Here is a 21,587-nt window from a genome sequence, read left to right as displayed (position 1 = left end):
CCTTTCCCGGCTTATTGATGACCCTACCTCATGTGGAACATAACCCCACTTTTCCCTTGTAGTACCCCCTTGTTTTATTATACACTACCCTACCTTTCGTGGACTTGTTGCCCTCATCACCCCTTTAAAAAGTAGGGGATGCAAAGACCCACCCACTTTTCTCCTACCCCATTCATCCTCCTTGTTACACCCGATATGTAATGCAGATCCTGAAGTCTGATGGTATGTGCTTTACTAATTGGACCTCTAATTGATTTATCCTATCTACTCCCTTGTCACTTTCATTTTCCCACCTCCCACCCGACTGCCAAAGGCCACCCCTCCTTCTGGAGGTGCACCCCCTGTTCCATACCACCTCTTCGTCATCCACCCCCATGTTTCCGACACTGCTCTTCTTCATGCCACCCTACCCACAAATTCCAATGTACTACCCTCCCATTCAGTACCCTCGCTAGTAGTTTCCTGATTTGACGAATGATCGCCACCCATCCATTTGTCTCTAAATGACCCGGTCCTCCCAAGCTTCTGTTCAAAGTCGACTACCCCAGCCCTTACGGTCTCCAGCCTGTTGCATCGTCGGGTGGGGGCCGCCTGTATGATTGAGTAAGGTGGGTAGTGTATAGGAGATAGGGTGGGGTAGGTGAAAGAGTAGCTCAGGAAAAGGAAACGTATAGGGGTGGATCAAACTAATTTGAAAGAACTCATGTGGGGTGGGTCCCAAGAATTACCACCCTACGTTAGTACTACGGTACGGTCAGCCCGCGGCCCGGCAGGCTGGCCGGGCCCCCGACGTACGGTCCCGGCGGCCCGGCTGGACTGGGCCCGTCATGCTCGGGCCGCTCCCGGGCCGCGCCGAGTCCTACTAGGCAGAAACTCTCCGACGGTCGGGCCTTGAGATGCGGAGCCTGACTCAGTGACATTATCATCTGATCGGATGCCCGCGGCCGGCCCGGCGGCGTCTCTCACTGTCACAGTGACAGTGTGTCCGATCGGATCATCGGATCTCGGCTGAGTGTCATGACCGTTCAACGGTTAGTACTATGATAGCCTCCGACGGTCACGTCAGTATTCCTGCCACCGGCGTGGGGGCCAGTCGGATGTGAGGAAGGCTGTGCTATAGTACTTGAACTTAATACTAACGGGAGTCTCAGTACTACTAGCCAGTAGTGATTCCGAGTCCCGGTTCTCCCTTAGTCATCGCCTCAGTTCCTTCAGAGAGCGTGACCGTCGGACTCCAGTGAGCAACGGTAGTACCCGGTACCGTACCGTGGCATGCCCGTGACTCAATCATTATTAGCTCATCATGGCGCCAGGAATACCGGACTTCAAGTGACGCTCAGCCTCCGTGCTTACGCCGCCCCCGGAGAATGAACTTCGCCGCTCGATCAACCTGCGCGGAGTAGACCTGACGATTGTCGGCCCCAGTACCACCATGCCGCCATCATGGTACTTGGTATTCGTTTTGTTATCGATCTTCACTGTGGCCTCCTGAAGCAGGCGAAAGTCAAGGGAAGTTCGCCGAGCTCTGAAGCGTTACCCATTGATTTGAGTCACCACCGTTGGCAGAGCAGTCATGTGCAAGCGCAAGCCATAGCTGAATCACTTGCAGACCCAGTCGGGAGGAGAGCCCCGTCCTCCGACGCACACGAGGAGGCTGCTTGTACTCATTCCTGCGACGCACACGAGGAGGCTGCTTGTACTCCATCCTGCGACGCACACGAGGAGGCTGCTTGTACTCAATCCTGCGACGCACACGAGGAGGCTGCTTGTACTCCATCCTGCGACGCACACGAGGAGGCTGCTTGTACTCCATCCTGCGACGCACACGAGGAGGCTGCTTGTACTCCATCCTGCGACGCACACGAGGAGGCTGCTTGTACTCAATCCTGCGACGCACACGAGGAGGCTGCTTGTACTCCATCCTGCGACGGACACGAGGAGGCTGCTTGTACTCCATCCTTTGACGCACACGAGGAGGCTGCTTGTACTCCATCCTTTGACACACACGAGGAGGCTGCTTGTACTCCATCCTGCGACGCACACGAGGAGGCTGCTTGTACTCCATCCTGCGACGCACACGAGGAGGCTGCTTGTACTCCATCCTGCGACGCACACGAGGAGGCTGCTTGTACTCAATCCTTTGACGCACACGAGGAGGCTGCTTGTACTCAATCCTGCGACGCACACGAGGAGGCTGCTTGTACTCCTTCCTGCGACGCACAGGAGGAGGCTGCTTGTACTCCATCCTGCGACGCACACGAGGAGGCTGCTTGTACTCCATCCTGCGACGCACACGAGGAGGCTGCTTGTACTCATTCCTGCGACGCACACGAGGAGGCTGCTTGTACTCCATCCTGCGACGCACACGAGGAGGCTGCTTGTACTCCATCCTTTGACGCACACGAGGAGGCTGCTTGTACTCCATCCTTTGACGCACACGAGGAGGCTGCTTGTACTCCATCCTTCGACGCACACGAGGAGGCTGCTTGTACTCCAGGCTCGCCCGTTCTTCGTTTGTAACCCAGCACGGATATTCAGCCCCTCTCAGTTTGTTTCACAAGACCCGTCCTTTCCAGCAGTCCTTTCCAGCAGAATGATTCAGCTTAGATTGAGCGCCCTGGGTAACCCAGGAAGTCAGTTTCAAACGTGAGTACCAGGCTTCATTCTGATAGCCCTTTATTGCGTCAGATTTGCACTCTCATCGTGCCTGGTGCCTCCTGGCACACAGTTCCTTCAGAGAGCGTGAGCAACCATTGAAGGAGACGATTGACGACCACAACATTGAATGTCATCATCCAACACTGCAACCATCTGTCTCCATCTCTCCATCTGCCCCTCAAGATCAGATGTGGGCCTAAAGAGGGCAGAGTGAGATCATGTAGCTTACAGGTCACATGGGTCTCCTCCTTGAATCATATGAGAACCAAGAGAGACTCATGAATGTCTGCTGCATCCCGTCGCCATCGCAATCTGCCATGTCTGAAGTCTAGCAACAAGCAGCTCATGCACATGCCATGATCATGTCAGCGATGAAAGCCATCAACCATGACGCATGAGGGACGTGAAGAGTCAAAGCATCAAGCACGTCAGCTTGCAAGGTGGCCTAGCTCGACAGTGCTTCAACGTGGTAAGGATCTGTAAGCTATGGATCTGTAAGCTTTTAGTCTTCTTACACGTTCTGATCATACGAACATTCTTCGCTCCTTTACTTGTAACATACATGTCGCTACCCAGCTTCAAGTCCACACTTCTCCGTCGACCCTCGCGGCGCACCATTGGTGAAAGGTTTTTCTTTAGTACCCCCACTGATGACCCCTACCGAGTGCCGTATATCCGTGGGTACTGCTCGGTGCGCTGTATGGCAGAGCAGGTCGGCAAGGCTGACAAGGACCCGCTTGCTGAGGTCAAGATGCGCAGCCCGCAGAGAGAAGCAAGAGGGCGAGGGGCGAGGGCTATGGGCGCTAGGGAGGGAGGACGAGGTGATATCTCGGGAGGGGGGGAGATATGCGAGTCATCGCCGGAAGGGAACAACGAGGCGAGCAAGAGGCGCCGGGTGTGCTACTCTAGGATGAATGTCAGTAACCAGTCTGCCGAGCAGGAAGGAGAAGGATATGTCAAGCCTGTAGGAACAGATATCAAGGGGGTAGAAGAAAAGATCGAGCATGTAGAAGCTAAAATAAGGGGGGTAGAAGGAAAGATGCAGCTTGTGGAACAAAACATCCAAGAGGTACTGGATCAGATCAGACATGAACAGGATCCCACGATGAAGGCTGCCCTTGTCAGGAGACACGAGCAGCTTGGAGATGATAAGAAGCAGCTTGGAGACGATAAGATGCAGCTTGGAGAAGAAAAACTTATCCTTTTGAGACAGAGCACCGGATCCCATGTGCCACCGATTGCTTGGATCGAGTCAGATGCAAGACTGGATCGGACGGGCTTTTGCAACGACAACAAGTACTTTCGTCTCGATGCATCCTACCTACAAAGAGACGGAGAGCTTCTTCTCTACTGCCGGGAAGCTTTCAAGAATCAGCATTGTTTCCTGAGGGAGAAGGTGGTGGAGAAGCAGGCTCTGGGCTGGATCCAAGGCCCGCCGGGAACGGGGAAGACGACGACGACGCTAGCCTTCTGCTTATCTCTTGACATGAGGGAATGGAGCGTAACGCTCATCAGGCTGAATGCATCCGACGACGCTGATTGCATCCAAATCCTCGGCGATAAGAGGAGATCGTGCAGCATTCCAAAGCGCTCCTCGTGGGTAGGAATCAACAGAATGCTGGAAGAATGGCAGGACTACAAGAAGGGTTTTGTGGTCCTGGACGGGATCTTGAGGCATGAATCACATCACGTAGACTTCTTGGACGCATGTAGGAAATGGCTGCTAGCTGATCGAGAGAATCGACGGGTTGTAGTAGCGACATCGATGTCCTCTCGAGGAAAGACAAACGATGAAGCTGACAATCGGGTGAATCTCCAAGAACACACCGTTGTATCTTGGACGGAGAGTGAGTACCTGGAAGCAGTGGAGTGGGACGATTTCTATCAGGGTGTAGCATGCATGCTGGAGGAGGATGAAAGTGCGGCGAGCATGGGCTTGAAGACATGGAAGAGGAACAGGTCTGAACGAGAGAAGATCAAGCTGAAATACTACCTGGCTGGCGGCTCATGTCGGTACATGTTCGAGACGCCCGCATCATTGGTGAAACAGAGGCTGGATACGGCTTTGAGATTCTGTCCAAACCTAGAAATCATTTTCGATGGCAACATAGGCGACTCATCACCGCAGACTGTAAACCGCTTGATTGCGTGCTTCGAGTACAACGGGGCATCGATCTGGATGCCTGTGAGCAAGTATGTCGCGACGAAGCTTGCAGAAGCGGTAGAACTAGACACGTTGACGAGGCTTTTCTCAAAGTATGGGGCAAGCAATCCGACTACAAGGGGCCATCTTTTCGAGCTTTTCTTTTTCAAGAAGATCAAGTACGGGCTGAGCCTGAGGTATCGGGGATCTCAAGAGCTCACGCAATGGGAGGGATGTCCAGTCATCACCTTTGATGCAAAGGGAGGCATGCAAACGCTTCCTGCAGAGAGAACTTGCTTGAAGCCCGTCAACCCCTTTCAAGGAGGCTACGACGCTATCATAGTAGAGCCTCGCGGGAAGTTAGTAGAGTTTGTGCAGGTGACAGAGGCAAACGTCCACGCTTTCAAGCTGGCTTTCTTCGCAGAGGCTCTCACGGGGCTTGGCATCCCAGCAGCTGGATGGAAGGTGAGGGTGGTGTTCATGGTGCCGCGAGAAAGTCTCGAGGCCTTTCGGATAGGCCAAATCACGGGCAGCGGTGCGCTGGAGGAGTACGGATGGAAGCGAGGGCAGGAAGGGAGGCAGGCAGAGGTAGCGGGTATTGATGTCGTGTGAGCTCACCGGCATTAGCAAGGGAGAGCGGGGCTCAGACTGCCGCTTCACTGAAGTTCCCGTCAAGGAGTCGCAGCTTTCACGCAGGCTTGGGCGAACATTAAATTACGCGGCATCGAAATCCCTGCTGCACTCAGTGACTTTACCGTAGTCTTAAACTCCGTTAGTCGCCAATCATGTGTCAGTATGGCGACAGGCTGCCAGCGTCCGGCGTTCAACTTGCCCGGAAGCCTTCAAGGCACTCAGTGACTGCGGCACTCCGCAAGTTCCGAAGACGGTTCCGGCCGAAGTCACAGTGGAGCCGCGGACCGTGTGCGGCCCGGGCCGGGACTCCCCCGAACTTCCGAAGCCCGGCGCGGCGGCCCTGACTCGGACCCGGACTCCGGGCAAGTTTGCAACGCAGTGAGCCGCAGCGGTTGACTCTCACTCACTGCTTCCTGAAGCGCCGGGTCACGGTGACGGACCCGGCCCCGGCATGCCCCCCCGGCCGGGCGCCGGGCCCCGCGGCCCCGGCGGCGGGCGGCCCGGTTACAGTGTCCCCGGCCGCCCCGTTACAGTGTCCCCAGATTGCCGGGGCCGGCGGGCCCGGCCCGGCACTCTGAGAGTCCTCGATCGGACTCGGCCAGTGACTCTGTGAGTCGGTACGGTCGGAGCGGCGGCGGCGAGCCTCGGAGGCGGCCTTGCCGCCGGGCGAGCTTGGCGGGCCGGTCGCGGGCCGTTCAACCACCGTCACAGGCTGGCTAGGACTGCCAAGAGTCACTGAGTCTCAGGAGTCCGACCGACCGCGTGGCATTATTGAAGTACGGTCAAGTTCCGGCGAAGTTCGGATGATGACGGACGGCGCCGACTCGGCCCGCCGAGACGGCCCGGACCGCACTGACCGGGCCAGCGGCACCCGGTCACCGTGTGCGGCAGCCGCGCCGCACGGTCACTCTCCAACTTCGGAAGGCGCCGGCACTCGCACCGGGGGCCGACGGCTCAGTGTGCGATGGGCGCCTCGCGCCGGGCCAGCCCGGTCCGACTTGCGCCGGGCCGGTCGGAACCGGGGACTCGCCGGGAGGCAACCGGGCCGGGGCCGCCGCGCCGGGCGGCCGGTACTACCGCCGTACGCCGGTACTCAGCGGCGGGGTCACTGCCCGCGGCCACGGCCCGGGTGACTCGCGCGGCCGCGGCCGGCCGGGCACTGTTGAAGGGCCGTTGAACCGGTACTTTGAACGGTTGCCACCGTCACGCAGGCTGGTGTGCAGTGCGGCAAGCACCGTACAGGACTGAATGATTACTCATAGTATTGAGTATCCCGGGCCATCCTCTCCAGGCTACCCGGTACCGTACCATGACTCAATAAGCTCATCATGGCTAGCCCGATTCTCTCCCTGAGTCTCTTGTACGGTGCTGGTCGACGTTCTTCGAGAGGAGGAGTCTCCACCGCTCTTGGACTCCTGCCGAGCCTGCCACGAGGCTCTTTGGAGCCCAAGTTCAGGCTTGTTCCGAAGTTCCGAAGTTCCTTGCCAGGAATACCGGACTTACGCTCAGTGCTTACGCCGCCCCCGGAGAATGAACGATCAACCTGCGCGGAGTAGACCTGACGATTGTCGGCCCCAGTACCACCATGCCGCCATCATGGTACTTGGTATTCGTTTTGTTATCGATCTTCACTGTGGCCTCCTGAAGCAGGCGAAAGTCAAGGGAAGTTCGCCGAGCTCTGAAGCGTTACCCATTGATTTGAGTCACCACCGTTGGCAGAGCAGTCATGTGCAAGCGCAAGCCATAGCTGAATCGCTTGCAGACCCAGTCGGGAGGAGAGCCCCGTCCTCCGACGCACACGAGGAGGCTGCTTGTACTCCATCCTTCGACGCACACGAGGAGGCTGCTTGTACTCCATCCTGCGACGCACACGAGGAGGCTGCTTGTACTCAATCCTGCGACGCACACGAGGAGGCTGCTTGTACTCCATCCTGCGACGCACACGAGGAGGCTGCTTGTACTCATTCCTGCGACGCACACGAGGAGGCCGCTTGTACTCAATCCTGCGACGCACACGAGGAGGCTGCTTGTACTCAATCCTGCGACGCACACGAGGAGGCTGCTTGTACTCCATCCTGCGACGCACACGAGGAGGCTGCTTGTACTCCATCCTGCGACGCACACGAGGAGGCTGCTTGTACTCATTCCTGCGACGCACACGAGGAGGCTGCTTGTACTCATTCCTGCGACGCACACGAGGAGGCTGCTTGTACTCAATCCTGCGACGCACACGAGGAGGCTGCTTGTACTCCATCCTGCGACGCACACGAGGAGGCTGCTTGTACTCCATCCTGCGACGCACACGAGGAGGCTGCTTGTACTCCATCCTGCGACGCACACGAGGAGGCTGCTTGTACTCAATGCTTTGACGCACACGAGGAGGCTGCTTGTACTCAATGCTTTGACGCACACGAGGAGGCTGCTTGTACTCAATGCTTTGACGCACACGAGGAGGCTGCTTGTACTCCAGGCTCGCCCGTTCTTCGTTTGTAACCCAGCACGGATATTCAGCCCCTGCCAGTTTGTTTCACAAGACCCGTCCTTTCCAGCAGTCCTTTCCAGCAGAATGATTGAGCTTAGATTGAGCGCCCTGGGTAACCCAGGAAGTCAGTTTCAAACGTGAGTACCAGGCTTCATTCTGATAGCCCTTTATTGCGTCAGATTTGCACTCTCATCGTGCCTGGTGCCTCCTGGCACACAGTTCCTTCAGAGAGCGTGAGCAACCATTGAAGGAGACGATTGACGACCACAACATTGAATGTCATCATCCAACACTGCAACCATCTGTCTCCATCTCTCCATCTGCCCCTCAAGATCAGATGTGGGCCTAAAGAGGGCAGAGTGAGATCATGTAGCTTACAGGTCACATGGGTCTCCTCCTTGAATCATACGAGAACCAAGCGAGACTCATGAATGTCTGCTGCATCCCGTCGCCATCGCAATTTGCCATGTCTGAAGTCTAGCAACAAGCAGCTCATGCACATGCCATGATCATGTCAGCGATGAAAGCCATCAACCATGACGCATGAGGGACGTGAAGAGTCAAAGCATCAAGCACGTCAGCTTGCAAGGTGGCCTAGCTCGACAGTGCTTCAACGTGGTAAGGATCTGTAAGCTATGGATCTGTAAGCTTTTAGTCTTCTTACACGTTCTGATCATACGAACATTCTTCGCTCCTTTACTTGTAACATACATGTCGCTGCCCAGCTTCAAGTCCACACTTCTCCGTCGACCCTCGCGGCGCACCATTGGTGAAAGGTTTTTCTTTAGTACCCCCACTGATGACCCCTACCGAGTGCCGTATATCCGTGGGTACTGCTCGGTGCGCTGTATGGCAGAGCAGGTCGGCAAGGCTGACAAGGACCCGCTTGCTGAGGTCAAGATGCGCAGCCCGCAGAGAGAAGCAAGAGGGCGAGGGGCGAGGGCTATGGGCGCTAGGGAGGGAGGACGAGGTGATATCTCGGGAGGGGGGGAGATATGCGAGTCATCGCCGGAAGGGAACAACGAGGCGAGCAAGAGGCGCCGGGTGTGCTACTCTGGGATGAATGTCAGTAACCAGTCTGCCGAGCAGGAAGGAGAAGGATATGTCAAGCCTGTAGGAACAGATATCAAGGGGGTAGAAGAAAAGATCGAGCATGTAGAAGCTAAAATAAGGGGGGTAGAAGGAAAGATGCAGCTTGTGGAACAAAACATCCAGGAGGTACTGGATCAGATCAGACATGAACAGGATCCCACGATGAAGGCTGCCCTTGTCAGGAGACACGAGCAGATTGGAGCACGTCTGACGCAGCTTGGAGCACGTCTGACGCAGCTTGGAGAAGAAAAACTTATCCTTTTGAGACAGAGCACCGGATCCCATGTGCCACCGATTGCTTGGATCGAGTCAGATGCAAGACTGGATCGGACGGGCTTTTGCAACGACAACAAGTACTTTCGTCTCGATGCATCCTACCTACAAAGAGACGGAGAGCTTCTTCTCTACTGCCGGGAAGCTTTCAAGAATCAGCATTGTTTCCTGAGGGAGAAGGTGGTGGAGAAGCAGGCTCTGGGCTGGATCCAAGGCCCGCCGGGAACGGGGAAGACGACGACGACGCTAGCCTTCTGCTTATCTCTTGACATGAGGGAATGGAGCGTAACGCTCATCAGGCTGAATGCATCCGACGACGCTGATTGCATCCAAATCCTCGGCGATAAGAGGAGATCGTGCAGCATTCCAAAGCGCTCCTCGTGGGTAGGAATCAACAGAATGCTGGAAGAATGGCAGGACTACAAGAAGGGTTTTGTGGTCCTGGACGGGTTCTTGAGGCATGAATCACATCACGTAGACTTCTTGGACGCATGTAGGAAATGGCTGCTAGCTGATCGAGAGAATCGACGGGTTGTAGTAGCGACATCGATGTCCTCTCGAGGAAAGACAAACGATGAAGCTGACAATCGGGTGAATCTCCAAGAGCACACCGTTGTATCTTGGACGGAGAGTGAGTACCTGGAAGCAGTGGAGTGGGACGATTTCTATCAGGGTGTAGCATGCATGCTGGAGGAGGATGAAAGTGCGGCGAGCATGGGCTTGAAGACATGGAAGAGGAACAGGTCTGAACGAGAGAAGATCAAGCTGAAATACTACCTGGCTGGCGGCTCATGTCGGTACATGTTCGAGACGCCCGCATCATTGGTGAAACAGAGGCTGGATACGGCTTTGAGATTCTGTCCAAACCTAGAAATCATTTTCGATGGCAACATAGGCGACTCATCACCGCAGACTGTAAACCGCTTGATTGCGTGCTTCGAGTACAACGGGGCATCGATCTGGATGCCTGTGAGCAAGTATGTCGCGACGAAGCTTGCAGAAGCGGTAGAACTAGACACGTTGACGAGGCTTTTCTCAAAGTATGGGGCAAGCAATCCGACTACAAGGGGCCATCTTTTCGAGCTTTTCTTTTTCAAGAAGATCAAGTACGGGCTGAGCCTGAGGTATCGGGGATCTCAAGAGCTCACGCAATGGGAGGGATGTCCAGTCATCACCTTTGATGCAAAGGGAGGCATGCAAACGCTTCCTGCAGAGAGAACTTGCTTGAAGCCCGTCAACCCCTTTCAAGGAGGCTACGACGCTATCATAGTAGAGCCTCGCGGGAAGTTAGTAGAGTTTGTGCAGGTGACAGAGGCAAACGTCCACGCTTTCAAGCTGGCTTTCTTCGCAGAGGCTCTCACGGGGCTTGGCATCCCAGCAGCTGGATGGAAGGTGAGGGTGGTGTTCATGGTGCCGCGAGAAAGTCTCGAGGCCTTTCGGATAGGCCAAATCACGGGCAGCGGTGCGCTGGAGGAGTACGGATGGAAGCGAGGGCAGGAAGGGAGGCAGGCAGAGGTAGCGGGTATTGATGTCGTGTGAGCTCACCGGCATTAGCAAGGGAGAGCGGGGCTCAGACTGCCGCTTCACTGAAGTTCCCGTCAAGGAGTCGCAGCTCTCACGCAGGCTTGGGCGAACATTAAATTACGCGGCATCGAAATCCCTGCTGCACTCTGGCAGTGACTTTACCGTAGTCTTAAACTCCGTTAGTCGCCAATCATGTGTCAGTATGGCGACAGGCTGCCAGCATCCGGCGTTCAACTTGCCCGGAAGCCTTCAAGGCACTCAGTGACTGCGGCACTCCGCAAGTTCCGAAGACGGTTCCGGCCGAAGTCACAGTGGAGCCGCGGACCGGCGGCCCTGACTCGGACCCGGACTCCGGGCAAGTTTGCAACGCAGTGAGCCGCAGCGGTTGACTCTCACTCACCGTACTGCTTCCTGAAGCGCCGGGTCACGGTGACGGACCCGGCCCCGGCATGCCCCCCCGGCCGGGCGCCGGGGCCCCGCCCCGGCGGCGGGCGGCCCGGTGACTGTCCCCGCCCGGGCCCGGCGGGCCCGGCACTCTGGAGTCCTCGATCGGACCGGTGACCGTGACTCGGCCGGCAGTGCCAGTGGGACTCTGTGAGTCGGTCGGAGCGGCGGCGGCGCCGGGAGCCTCGGAGGCGGCCTTGCCGCCGGGCGAGCCCCGCGGGCCGGCCGCGGGCCGTTCAACCACCCGGTCACTGGCTAGCGCCGGGCGGCGAGCCGCTCAGAGCCTCGCGGCGGGACTGGCAAGAGTCACTGAGTCTCAGGAGTCCGACCGACCGCGTGGCATTATTGAAGTACGGTCAAGTTCCGGCGAAGTTCGGATGATGACGGACGGCGCCGACTCGGCCCGCCGAGACGGCCCGGACCGCACTGACCGGGCCAGCGGCACCCGGTCACCGTGTGCGGCAGCCGCGCCGCACGGTCACTCTCGAACTTCGGAAGGCGCCGGCACAGGCTCGCACCGGGGGCCGACGGCTCAGTGTGCGATGGGCGCCTCGCGGCGGGCCGGCCGCGCTCCGCCGCTCGCACCGGGCCGGTCGGAACCGGGGACTCGCCGGGAGGCAACCGGGCCGGGGCCGCGCCGCGCCGGGCGGCCGGTACTACCGCCGTACGCCGGTACTCAGCGGCGGGGTCACTGCCCGCGGCCACGGCCCGGGTGACTCGCGCGGCCGCGGCCGGGCACTGTTGAAGGGCCGTTGAACCGGTACTTTGAAGTTGTGCGGCAAGCACCGTACAGGACTGAATGATTACTCATAGTATTGAGTATCCCGGGCCATCCTCTCCAGGCTACCCGGTACCGTACCATGACTCAATAAGCTCATCATGGCTAGCCCGATTCTCTCCCTGAGTCTCTTGTACGGTGCTGGTCGACGTTCTTCGAGAGGAGGAGTCTCCACCGCTCTTGGCCGGGACTCCTGCCGAGCCTGCCACGAGCCTCTTTGGAGCCCAAGTTCAGGCTTGTTCCGAAGTTCCGAAGTTCCTTGCCAGGAATACCGGACTTACGCTCAGTGCTTACGCCGCGCCGGGCCCCGGAGAATGAACGATCAACCTGCGCGGAGTAGACCTGACGATTGTCGGCCCCAGTACCGCCGCCATGCCGCCATCATGGTACTTGGTATTCGTCCTGAAGCAGGCGAAAGTCACTGTCAAGGAAGTTCGCCGAGCTCTGAAGCGTTACCCATTGATTTGAGTCACCACACGGTTGGCAGAGCAGTCATGTGCAAGCGCAAGCCATAGCTGAATCGCTTGCAGACCCAGTCGGGAGGAGAGCCCCGTCCTCCGACGCACACGAGGAGGCTGCTTGTACTCATTCCTGCGACGCACACGAGGAGGCTGCTTGTGCTCCATCCTGCGACGCACACGAGGAGGCTGCTTGTACTCCATCCTGCGACGCACACGAGGAGGCTGCTTGTACTCAATCCTGCGACGCACACGAGGAGGCTGCTTGTACTCCATCCTTTGACGCACACGAGGAGGCTGCTTGTACTCCATCCTGCGACGCACACGAGGAGGCTGCTTGTACTCCATCCTGCGACGCACACGAGGAGGCTGCTTGTACTCCATCCTGCGACGCACACGAGGAGGCTGCTTGTACTCAATGCTTTGACGCACACGAGGAGGCTGCTTGTACTCAATGCTTTGACGCACACGAGGAGGCTGCTTGTACTCAATGCTTTGACGCACACGAGGAGGCTGCTTGTACTCCAGGCTCGCCCGTTCTTCGTTTGTAACCCAGCACGGATATTCAGCCCCTGCCAGTTTGTTTCACAAGACCCGTCCTTTCCAGCAGTCCTTTCCAGCAGAATGATTGAGCTTAGATTGAGCGCCCTGGGTAATCCAGGAAGTCAGTTTCAAACGTGAGTACCAGGCTTCATTCTGATAGCCCTTTATTGCGTCAGATTTGCACTCTCATCGTGCCTGGTGCCTCCTGGCACACAGTTCCTTCAGAGAGCGATTGACGACCACAACATTGAATGTCATCATCCAACACTGCAACCATCTGTCTCCATCTCTCCATCTGCCCCTCAAGATCAGATGTGGGCCTAAAGAGGGCAGAGTGAGATCATGTAGCTTACAGGTCACATGGGTCTCCTCCTTGAATCATACGAGAACCAAGCGAGACTCATGAATGTCTGCTGCATCCCGTCGCCATCGCAATCTGCCATGTCTGAAGTCTAGCAACAAGCAGCTCATGCACATGCCATGATCATGTCAGCGATGAAAGCCATCAACCATGACGCATGAGGGACGTGAAGAGTCAAAGCATCAAGCACGTCAGCTTGCAAGGTGGCCTAGCTCGACAGTGCTTCAACGTGGTAAGGATCTGTAAGCTATGGATCTGTAAGCTTTTAGTCTTCTTACACGTTCTGATCATACGAACATTCTTCGCTCCTTTACTTGTAACATACATGTCGCTGCCCAGCTTCAAGTCCACACTTCTCCGTCGACCCTCGCGGCGCACCATTGGTGAAAGGTTTTTCTTTAGTACCCCCACTGATGACCCCTACCGAGTGCCGTATATCCGTGGGTACTGCTCGGTGCGCTGTATGGCAGAGCAGGTCGGCAAGGCTGACAAGGACCCGCTTGCTGAGGTCAAGATGCGCAGCCCGCAGAGAGAAGCAAGAGGGCGAGGGGCGAGGGCTATGGGCGCTAGGGAGGGAGGACGAGGTGATATCTCGGGAGGGGGGGAGATATGCGAGTCATCGCCGGAAGGGAACAACGAGGCGAGCAAGAGGCGCCGGGTCACCAGTGTGCTACTCTGGGATGAATGTCAGTAACCAGTCTGCCGAGCAGGAAGGAGAAGGATATGTCAAGCCTGTAGGAACAGATATCAAGGGGGTAGAAGAAAAGATCGAGCATGTAGAAGCTAAAATAAGGGGGGTAGAAGGAAAGATGCAGCTTGTGGAACAAAACATCCAGGAGGTAGTGGATCAGATCAGACATGAACAGGATCCCACGATGAAGGCTGCCCTTGTCAGGAGACACGAGCAGCTTGGAGCACGTCTGACGCAGCTTGGAGCACGTCTGACGCAGCTTGGAGAAGAAAAACTTATCCTTTCAGTGAGACAGAGCACCGGATCCCATGTGCCACCGATTGCTTGGATCGAGTCAGATGCAGTCACTGGAGGATATGAACTACTTCATGGACGATACCGTAAATCTCCGTGGAGGTCTTCTTCAGACCACATTCAGCCCCGTGTACATGGCCGTGCAGATTACCGATCCCTTGGTCCGGTCTGGCTAGTTTCGTGGGTGGCAGGAGCTCGTGTGGGCTAGCCTCCCTTTTTCCTTTCCTTCTCTTGTTTGAGGGCTTCCCTTCCTCTCTGGCTGGCTTTCTTCTCTTCCCTGTTGCTGCCTGCTCTTGACCGAGTTTTGCCCAGATGACGTTCACTTGCAGATATCGTGCAAGGATTTCTTCTGCCTGTTCCCGTTGCTTTGGGAATGGCCAGAGTCGAATGGGTAGGTGCAGGGAGATGCCTTCGGTATCTGGAACAGGTAAGATACTTGTTAGGTAGTGATAGCCTACTTGGGGTAATTTTCTCCATGCCTTAGCAAAGCTCTCCCAGCCTCTAAACCCTAAACCCTAAACCCTAAACCCTAAACCCTAAACCCTAAACCCTAGAAGACTAGCGTCGTCGACGGTCGTCTTCCCCGTTCCCGGCGGGCCTTGGATCCAGCCCAGAGCCTGCTTCTCCACCACCTTCTCCCTCAGGAAACAATGCTGATTCTTGAAAGCTTCCCGGCAGTAGAGAAGAAGCTCTCCGTCTCTTTGTAGGTAGGATGCATCGAGACGAAAGTACTTGTTGTCGTTGCAAAAGCCCGTCCGATCCAGTCTTATGATCAACTGCAAAGCTTCAGAATGCCAGGATGGACATTGATCTTCGCTCAAGAGAGGATTCAAGATAAACTCCGGAACATGTTCAGGTTTATCCATTGCATTGCTTCTTGAGTGTGCCCTGACTTAAATATTTCATACATAATACTTGCCTGTCGCTATCTAGACTGAGCTCATCAGTTATCCGGAATATCCCATCGTCCTCGTCCTCGCTCTCCTGCCAGAGATTAACATCTGTGAATATCATGTGTGTGAAATATATCGTTGTTAGGATAGGGAGAATGGCGAGGAGAACAGTTTCAGTAGACAAGAATATGAGGTATTGTGAGGCCCGAAATATCAAGTCCCCGATCAAGACCGACAATATTGTGAAGAACCCAGTGGTTACCCAATAGCTCAATAGGAAGTCCTTTCGTGACACACCTGCACCGAGAACCACCCATAGCCTTATGAATACAGAGAGTGAGCTCGCCTGGAACAACAACAGATTGGGCCAGAATGTGCCGTTGGCTCTCATGTTGCGTATCGTCTCCTGTGTGAATTTATCTTGTGTGGATGGGGTAAAGTAGAGGATGATCGGTGTGACGGCGACAAAGTCTACGAGTAGACACGCGAAAAACCCAATCTGCAGTCCGAACCAGAAGCCATAGAGTACCTTGGTCACACTCATGAAAGGGACTCCAAACCATGCCTGTGCGAAGTGGAAGATGGTCAGGATCGTCATCCTGCGGAAGGTGAAGCGCTGGTCGTTGTGGGAGACCAGTGCGTTGGTGAAGTTGAGCCATTCTGCCTTATTTACCGTGTGGGGGATGGAATCGCGGAAGAGGAGCCATGTGATTATGGTGATCATCACAGTGATTGCCAACGGCACGGATACCGCATTGGTGCAATGCACTAGGTTCTTGCGCTTTGATAGGATATGTTTACTGACTTCCTGTCTTTCTTAAGTAGGTGTCCTAGGCAGTCTCGTTTCTTAGGAAATTAGATTACTTACTTTTCTTTATCTCTAACGTTGATTTGGAGTAAATTGCCGTTGAATTGTGCATTGCTGTCGCGCGCTTGTTCTTTGGTTTCTTGACGGGATCACTTCGTGTGTCAACGCTGGATCGAGAGATACTTGTAGGAAGTTTTCCTAACATTTTGGTAGCGAAGGTTGGTTTTCCTCTCGGAGTTGTTGTGTTGAAAGAAGTTGTTCAAGAAAACATGGATAGGACGAGCATTCAGTCAGGTAGCGTTGTCTCGGACTTCATGAGTCGAAGCATGTCGCGGTTGGGCAGCTTTGTGAAGGAGACATTGAATGGGTCAGCAGAGCCGCGCTTTCCTACGGTGACAGGCATGTCGCCGCAGTCACATGCGTACGATCCGTCGGAAACTGTCATCCAGCAGGAGGCTGTTGTACGTGACGATAGTGTTGACAGTGGTCGTACAGTGCCTTCATGGTTGGAGAGTAGGGATGAAAACGAAAGAGATGGTCCCGCCCTTCCCTTGAAAGCCAGTTTTCGTGACATCGTGGAGGAAAACGAGCACCTACGCCGGACATGTAGAGAGCTCAGGTCTGTGGAACAGAACAACATGGATAAGATGCACAATCTCGTAAATGCACTCGCAGAATCCCAGAGAGAAGCTGATCGCAAACTCCAGGATCTTGTGAGGGCACTTGAGGAATCCCAGCGAGAGAACCGTAGGCTTGCCAAGGAGGCAGCGGAGATGCGTGTACTGCTTTGTGAGCGGGTTCGGGAACCCGAGGACAAGCCTCACAAGCTTAAGCATGCGGAGAATGACGGTGGTCAGATTTGCAAGCTGGATCCGAAGTCATTGTTGCAGTACAATGGTGAGCAGACCATGGAGAGGTCGGTGGTCTCATGGCTCGGATATATCGAAGGCAGGTGTAAACTTCACCGTATAGCACGCCATCGATGGGTAGGAGCGGCCATATCCGAGTGCGTTCGGGCCGGAGGTGCAGCTATGGTGGGCTACACTCCCGATGGCCGAGCAAGATCAGTTCTCAGCTGAGCATGGTGATTGGGAACAGTTTGTGGAGAAACTGTTGTTGAAATGGTTACCGTTCGAGTTTATTGAGAAACTTGAGCGTCATGTGCAGAAGCAGGCTAGGCAAGGGCCCAAGGAGTCCGTCGAGGCGTACACCGCAAGATTCCAGGCGATGGTTACACACCTGCAGGCGTGCTACCTTGTGTCCAAGAGACCTAGTGTTGCGCTAGGTAGCTGGGAACGCAGGATTCAAATGGACTATGCGCGTGCCATGCTACGGAAGGAATTGAGCATGCTGATGGAACGCGATGGTAAGACGTTTGGGATTACTTATCATGCGGAGCCGTCGGAGATGGGCAAGTATTTGCCGCAGTTGTATCGCGAAGCTCTTAATCTGCGTCAGAGACAACCACAAGACGGTCATACGAGTCTTCATTTCACCCAAGCACAACCTCGTCATGAGGGCAAGCGGTCGGCTCCCACTCAGAGCGAGGACATGCAGGGCAAGGAGAAGAAGTTCGACAAGAAGAAGGTGAAGTGCTACAACTGTCAGAAGTTCGGTCACTTCAGAGACAAGTGCCCTCTCTTGTCGAGGTCTGAACAACCGTCAGCTTTAAACCAGTGACGTCGGTTGCCGCGGAGGGCGCAATCGACGGGGGCACGGGTTTGCAGACTTCGAATGTTGTCTTCGACCCGGGCACACCTCCGCCAGAAGATCCTAGGGATGTTCGTCAATGTCGTATCACCGTTGACTCTCACAGGATCAAAGCTCTACCTATGGTACCTGTGACCTTTCGGTTCGGGAATCAATCCATAGTTCTTAATGCATTGCTCGATACCGCTGCTGAAGAGTCGTTTATCAGCACGAAGGCAGTGCGCAAATTTGGTCTGTCCAGTGGTCACGGATGCAGAAGTTCGCAAACGAGTTATCATGGCCGATGGGACTAGTAGGTTGTCTGATATGGTTTTCCAGACAAAATTGGGCGTAGGCTCCAGTTTCAAGAGTAGTGGGTCGTTCTACATGCTTGACTTGCCGCATGCGGACATGATCCTCTCATGGGAATGGATGCGTACGAACAAGATCGTGATTGATGCGGGTCACCCCAGAGTCTTTGCCAAGTGGCGCAAGAAGATGGTCGAGCTTCCGTTACTTGTTTGCCTATCGGAGATCATGCCAATACACGCAGGGCGAGCGCTCTGGAGGCCACGTCGAGGAGGCCGCCAACCTCGTCGAGAGGGTGAAGAGCTTCGCGAAGCGGTATCCTGGTAGCCTAGTAGGACAGCTCATGCTTGCAGAGCTGAGGGGGGATCATGGATGCACTCCCGACGCTATCGCTGAAGCCATCCGCTCGACATGTCGGCAGGCGAGACGCGACCTGTTTGAAGACTCTCTGAGCGAATGGAGCTCAGAGTCGAGAGCATGCAAGAAGCAGAATGTCGAGGCATACATCGGCACTGAACTGACTTGCACCGAGGGGACCTCCTTCATCTCCAAGAAAAGTTGAAATTGAAGCTTATGGAGCTGGGTCTCATGGTAGACTCAGTCGATGGAGTCGACAAGGCCATCATGTGGAAAGCACCTTACAGACCTGAGGCTAGTAGCACGAGCAGACGACATCTCAGTCACCGTCTCCTTCCTTAGGAATGAAGAAGCCATCATGGCATGGCTGCCGAGCTTAGTATCGCAGCTCTTAGCTCTTGGAGGAATGTCGACGGCCGAGATCGCTCAGACTCTCTATCGATTTCAGCTGCAGAGGTACAACCGCTTGCTGGCATGCTCGTGCAGGGTCCGACGGGCCGAGTCCTGGGCAGCCTCCGAGGTTGCAAGGGGCCGAGCCCGAAGACGTATGTGGCTATTGGGGCAAGCACGGGAGCTCTCGTTCAGAGACTCGGAGCGAGGCGATGGAGGGGGTGCATCTCACTCTCATCAGCGACGACGCCAAGCTCAGAGAGACGTGAGAGATCATGCGGGGCGCAGCAGCTTTAGAGTCACGTGACAGATCAAGTCGAGGTCAAGCATGAGCACTGAGGCCGCTTCTCGAGGAAGGAGATGGAAGCCGCGGCTGTGCGGAGGAGGTAACACAAACCTCAAGCTGGTCAGCGTCGAGGTCGAGGAAGATTCACGGTGACACGCTGAGCTGGGATGGGAGCCTGATAGCTCTCTCCCTGGCGACTTGGAAGGGGTCCCCACTGTCAGCTCTCAGGAGGAAGAGGAGAGCGAGGAGCAAGCTCAGGACCCCCAAGGGCATCAGCAAGGCGCTGGATGGCTGGAGCTCAGCGACATCGACAGGATCACCATGGAAGCAGCGTCGCCGTCAGGGCCAGTCGATCAACAGGTCTTGGTCGACCTCTCGTCGATGCTCTTGGAGACACTGATCAGAGGAGGAGCTGCTAGCTGGCAAGCCGATCTCCCTGGAGCTAGACAAGAGTGTTGGCAAGCTGGCAACGTGGAGTTCATGACGCTCGGAGCTTGGGCAGCCACGCCGTTGAAAGAAAAGCTCAGAGCGTACCTCGGGGAGATGCAATGGACACGGGTGCAAGGGAACAAGAAGGTCATGCAGGCAGCGAGGAGGGGCAGCGCCTTGGAGGCTGAGAGCGATGACATCGAGAGTCGATCTGTAAGCCTCACGGGCAAGGTCGACAAGCAAGACCGACTGCGGCTGACGATGAGAGATGAAGTCGAAATGGAGGCTGAGGAGGGCGAGGGCGTGGAGGAGGAGGCTGGCACAGGCCTCTCTCGCGCTTGAAGCTCGAGGCAAGTCTTAAAGGTGGACAAGAGGCGGAGCGGAAATGTGGGCCCCAAGGGGGGAAGGACTCGAAGAAATAAACTTGAAAGCAGGTGGGCACGGGGCAAGCAACGAAGGTAAGCCTCAGGCTTGAAGGGCAGGTAAGCCGGCCGCGGTGGGCCCGGAGCCTGGGGGAGGGGGAGCCTAGGGTTTAGGGTTTAGGAGGCGCCGTTATTTTCGGCAGGCGCCAGGCGCCGTTATTTTCGGCAGCATGGCTCCTCGCCAGCACGGTGTAGTACGGTAGGGGAACTTCGGAAGCCGCCAGGGCGGCCGGCGCCAGTTGATCGGATCCGAGTGACTCTGTGACTCGGATCATCCGATGCCACCGGATGTTCAAGTTTACGCCGTGGCGTGACGCGCCCGGCATCCGCGGCCCGCCGGGCCGCCGGCCTAAGGCTGCAGTGCTATGTACGGTAACCTAGTAACTCTGACTCACTGGCCAGTGCCAGCTTCAGTACCGTCTACGTGTGACAAGAACTTCGGCCCTCGCTCGGAAGCCCGGCGCAATTTCGGACTGGATGGAGCCAGTGACGCACGGACTCCGAGAAGGTTGAGACATATGGCACCGCCTCAGCAGGCCCTGAGGCAACGAGTTCGGACTTTCTTCATCCTGATCTGAACTGTCGGCGGTAGGCTACTGTCTGTACCGTACGTTTACCGTTGAAAACGGTTGTAGTGAAATTCAACGAACTGTCGGTGAAATTTGTACCATGAAAAATACCGTACAGGACACACCTAGTACTCATTTGTACCACGTCTGGAAAACACTCCGAGTCATGGTTATTTTCAGTGTACTTTCCTGAAGTGTGTCCCTGGTACCAATATTTGTATTGAAAATTTAACCAATATCTTTAAAACTAATAGTGCTATATGCTGTGCACTCCAACAAGGTCTGTCCGGTTTTCGCTGCCTCCTTCGTTTCCTAGTATTTTATTGAGGCGGGTTTGTAGGCCTTATCCTCCCCCTCCTTGGTTTGCTCCGGTTTGCCCTTCTTTTTCAGTCAATAAAACAACTTTCAAAGATTTGCTAGAAGGCTGTTGGTATTCGTGCTATAGCGAGGGAGGGAGGGGAGGGACAGGGGGAGGGACCGAAAGAGGCAGGAAGGGAGGAGGGAGGGGGGCAGAGATATATGAAGAAAGGAGAGGAGATAGGGTGATAGGGAGGGAGGGAGTGTGTTTTGTGTGTGCGAGGAAGGGGGCGATGGATTTAGCGAGGGAGGGAGGGTTTAGGGTTTAGGGTTTAGGGTTTAGGGTTTAGGGTTTAGGGTTTAGGGTTTAGGGTTTAGGAGCGCCGGTTATTTCAGGCAGCGCCGGTTATTTCAGGCAGCGCCGGTTATTTCAGGCAGCGCCGGTTATTTCAGGCAGCGCCGGTTATTTCAGGCAGCGCCGGTTATTTCAGGCAGCGCCGGTTATTTCAGGCAGCGCCGGTTATTTCAGGCAGCGCCGGTTATTTCAGGCACCATGGCTGCACGCGTGGTGTAGGGGAAGCTGCCAGGGCGCCAAGGAAGCTGCAAGCGAGAGGTTTGTATACTTCAAATAGCTTTCTAAGTATGGTTCTTCAGTATGATGAAAATGTTCGCAACCTGCTGTATCGGAGATCATGCCAATACACCCAGAGCGGACTTGTGGATGCCTCTGTCCTCGAAGCTGATCTCGTCGAGAGGGTGAAGAG

General features: G+C 55.6%; 5 protein-coding genes across 5 annotated transcripts; 3 read left to right on the top strand and 2 right to left on the bottom strand.

Annotated features, from left to right (window-relative positions):
- Positions 1-1,293: 1,293 nt before the first annotated feature.
- Positions 1,294-2,461, bottom strand: GUITHDRAFT_120735 (hypothetical protein; the record flags this gene model as incomplete). The annotated part of the gene is made up of 2 exons (XM_005819997.1): positions 1,294-1,488; positions 1,538-2,461. The coding sequence occupies 2 exons, from the start codon at positions 2,459-2,461 to the stop codon at positions 1,294-1,296; spliced, it is 1,119 nt and encodes a 372-aa protein (XP_005820054.1).
- An 897-nt stretch (positions 2,462-3,358) lies between these two features.
- On the top strand, positions 3,359-5,413 carry GUITHDRAFT_120734 (hypothetical protein; the record flags this gene model as incomplete). Its single annotated transcript, XM_005819996.1, has 1 exon — positions 3,359-5,413. One exon carries the CDS (start codon positions 3,359-3,361, stop codon positions 5,411-5,413), a length of 2,055 nt encoding a protein of 684 aa, XP_005820053.1.
- Positions 5,414-7,091: 1,678 nt separating this feature from the next.
- Positions 7,092-13,007, bottom strand: GUITHDRAFT_81791 (hypothetical protein; the record flags this gene model as incomplete). Its single annotated transcript, XM_005819995.1, has 2 exons — positions 7,092-7,898; positions 12,594-13,007. Coding segments are annotated over 2 exons (1,221 nt in total), but the record flags the coding sequence as incomplete, so codon positions are not given.
- Positions 13,008-16,344: 3,337 nt separating this feature from the next.
- GUITHDRAFT_120730 (hypothetical protein) lies at positions 16,345-18,635 on the top strand (the record flags this gene model as incomplete). Its single annotated transcript, XM_005819994.1, has 6 exons — positions 16,345-16,972; positions 17,174-17,199; positions 17,243-17,724; positions 17,892-18,016; positions 18,120-18,265; positions 18,318-18,635. 6 exons carry the CDS (start codon positions 16,345-16,347, stop codon positions 18,633-18,635), a joined length of 1,725 nt encoding a protein of 574 aa, XP_005820051.1.
- A 1,049-nt stretch (positions 18,636-19,684) lies between these two features.
- GUITHDRAFT_156160 (hypothetical protein) lies at positions 19,685-20,622 on the top strand (the record flags this gene model as incomplete). Its single annotated transcript, XM_005819993.1, is given in 4 exon segments — positions 19,685-19,917; positions 19,958-20,017; positions 20,072-20,440; positions 20,453-20,622. A coding segment is annotated over 1 exon segment (193 nt), but the record flags the coding sequence as incomplete, so codon positions are not given.
- Between the last annotated feature and the right edge of the window lie 965 nt (positions 20,623-21,587).

Source organism: Guillardia theta (assembly GCF_000315625.1).
Source record: "Guillardia theta CCMP2712 unplaced genomic scaffold GUITHscaffold_195, whole genome shotgun sequence".
In the NCBI taxonomy this organism is placed as follows: domain Eukaryota; class Cryptophyceae; order Pyrenomonadales; family Geminigeraceae; genus Guillardia; species Guillardia theta.
This window is presented reverse-complemented; position numbering and strand designations above follow the sequence as displayed.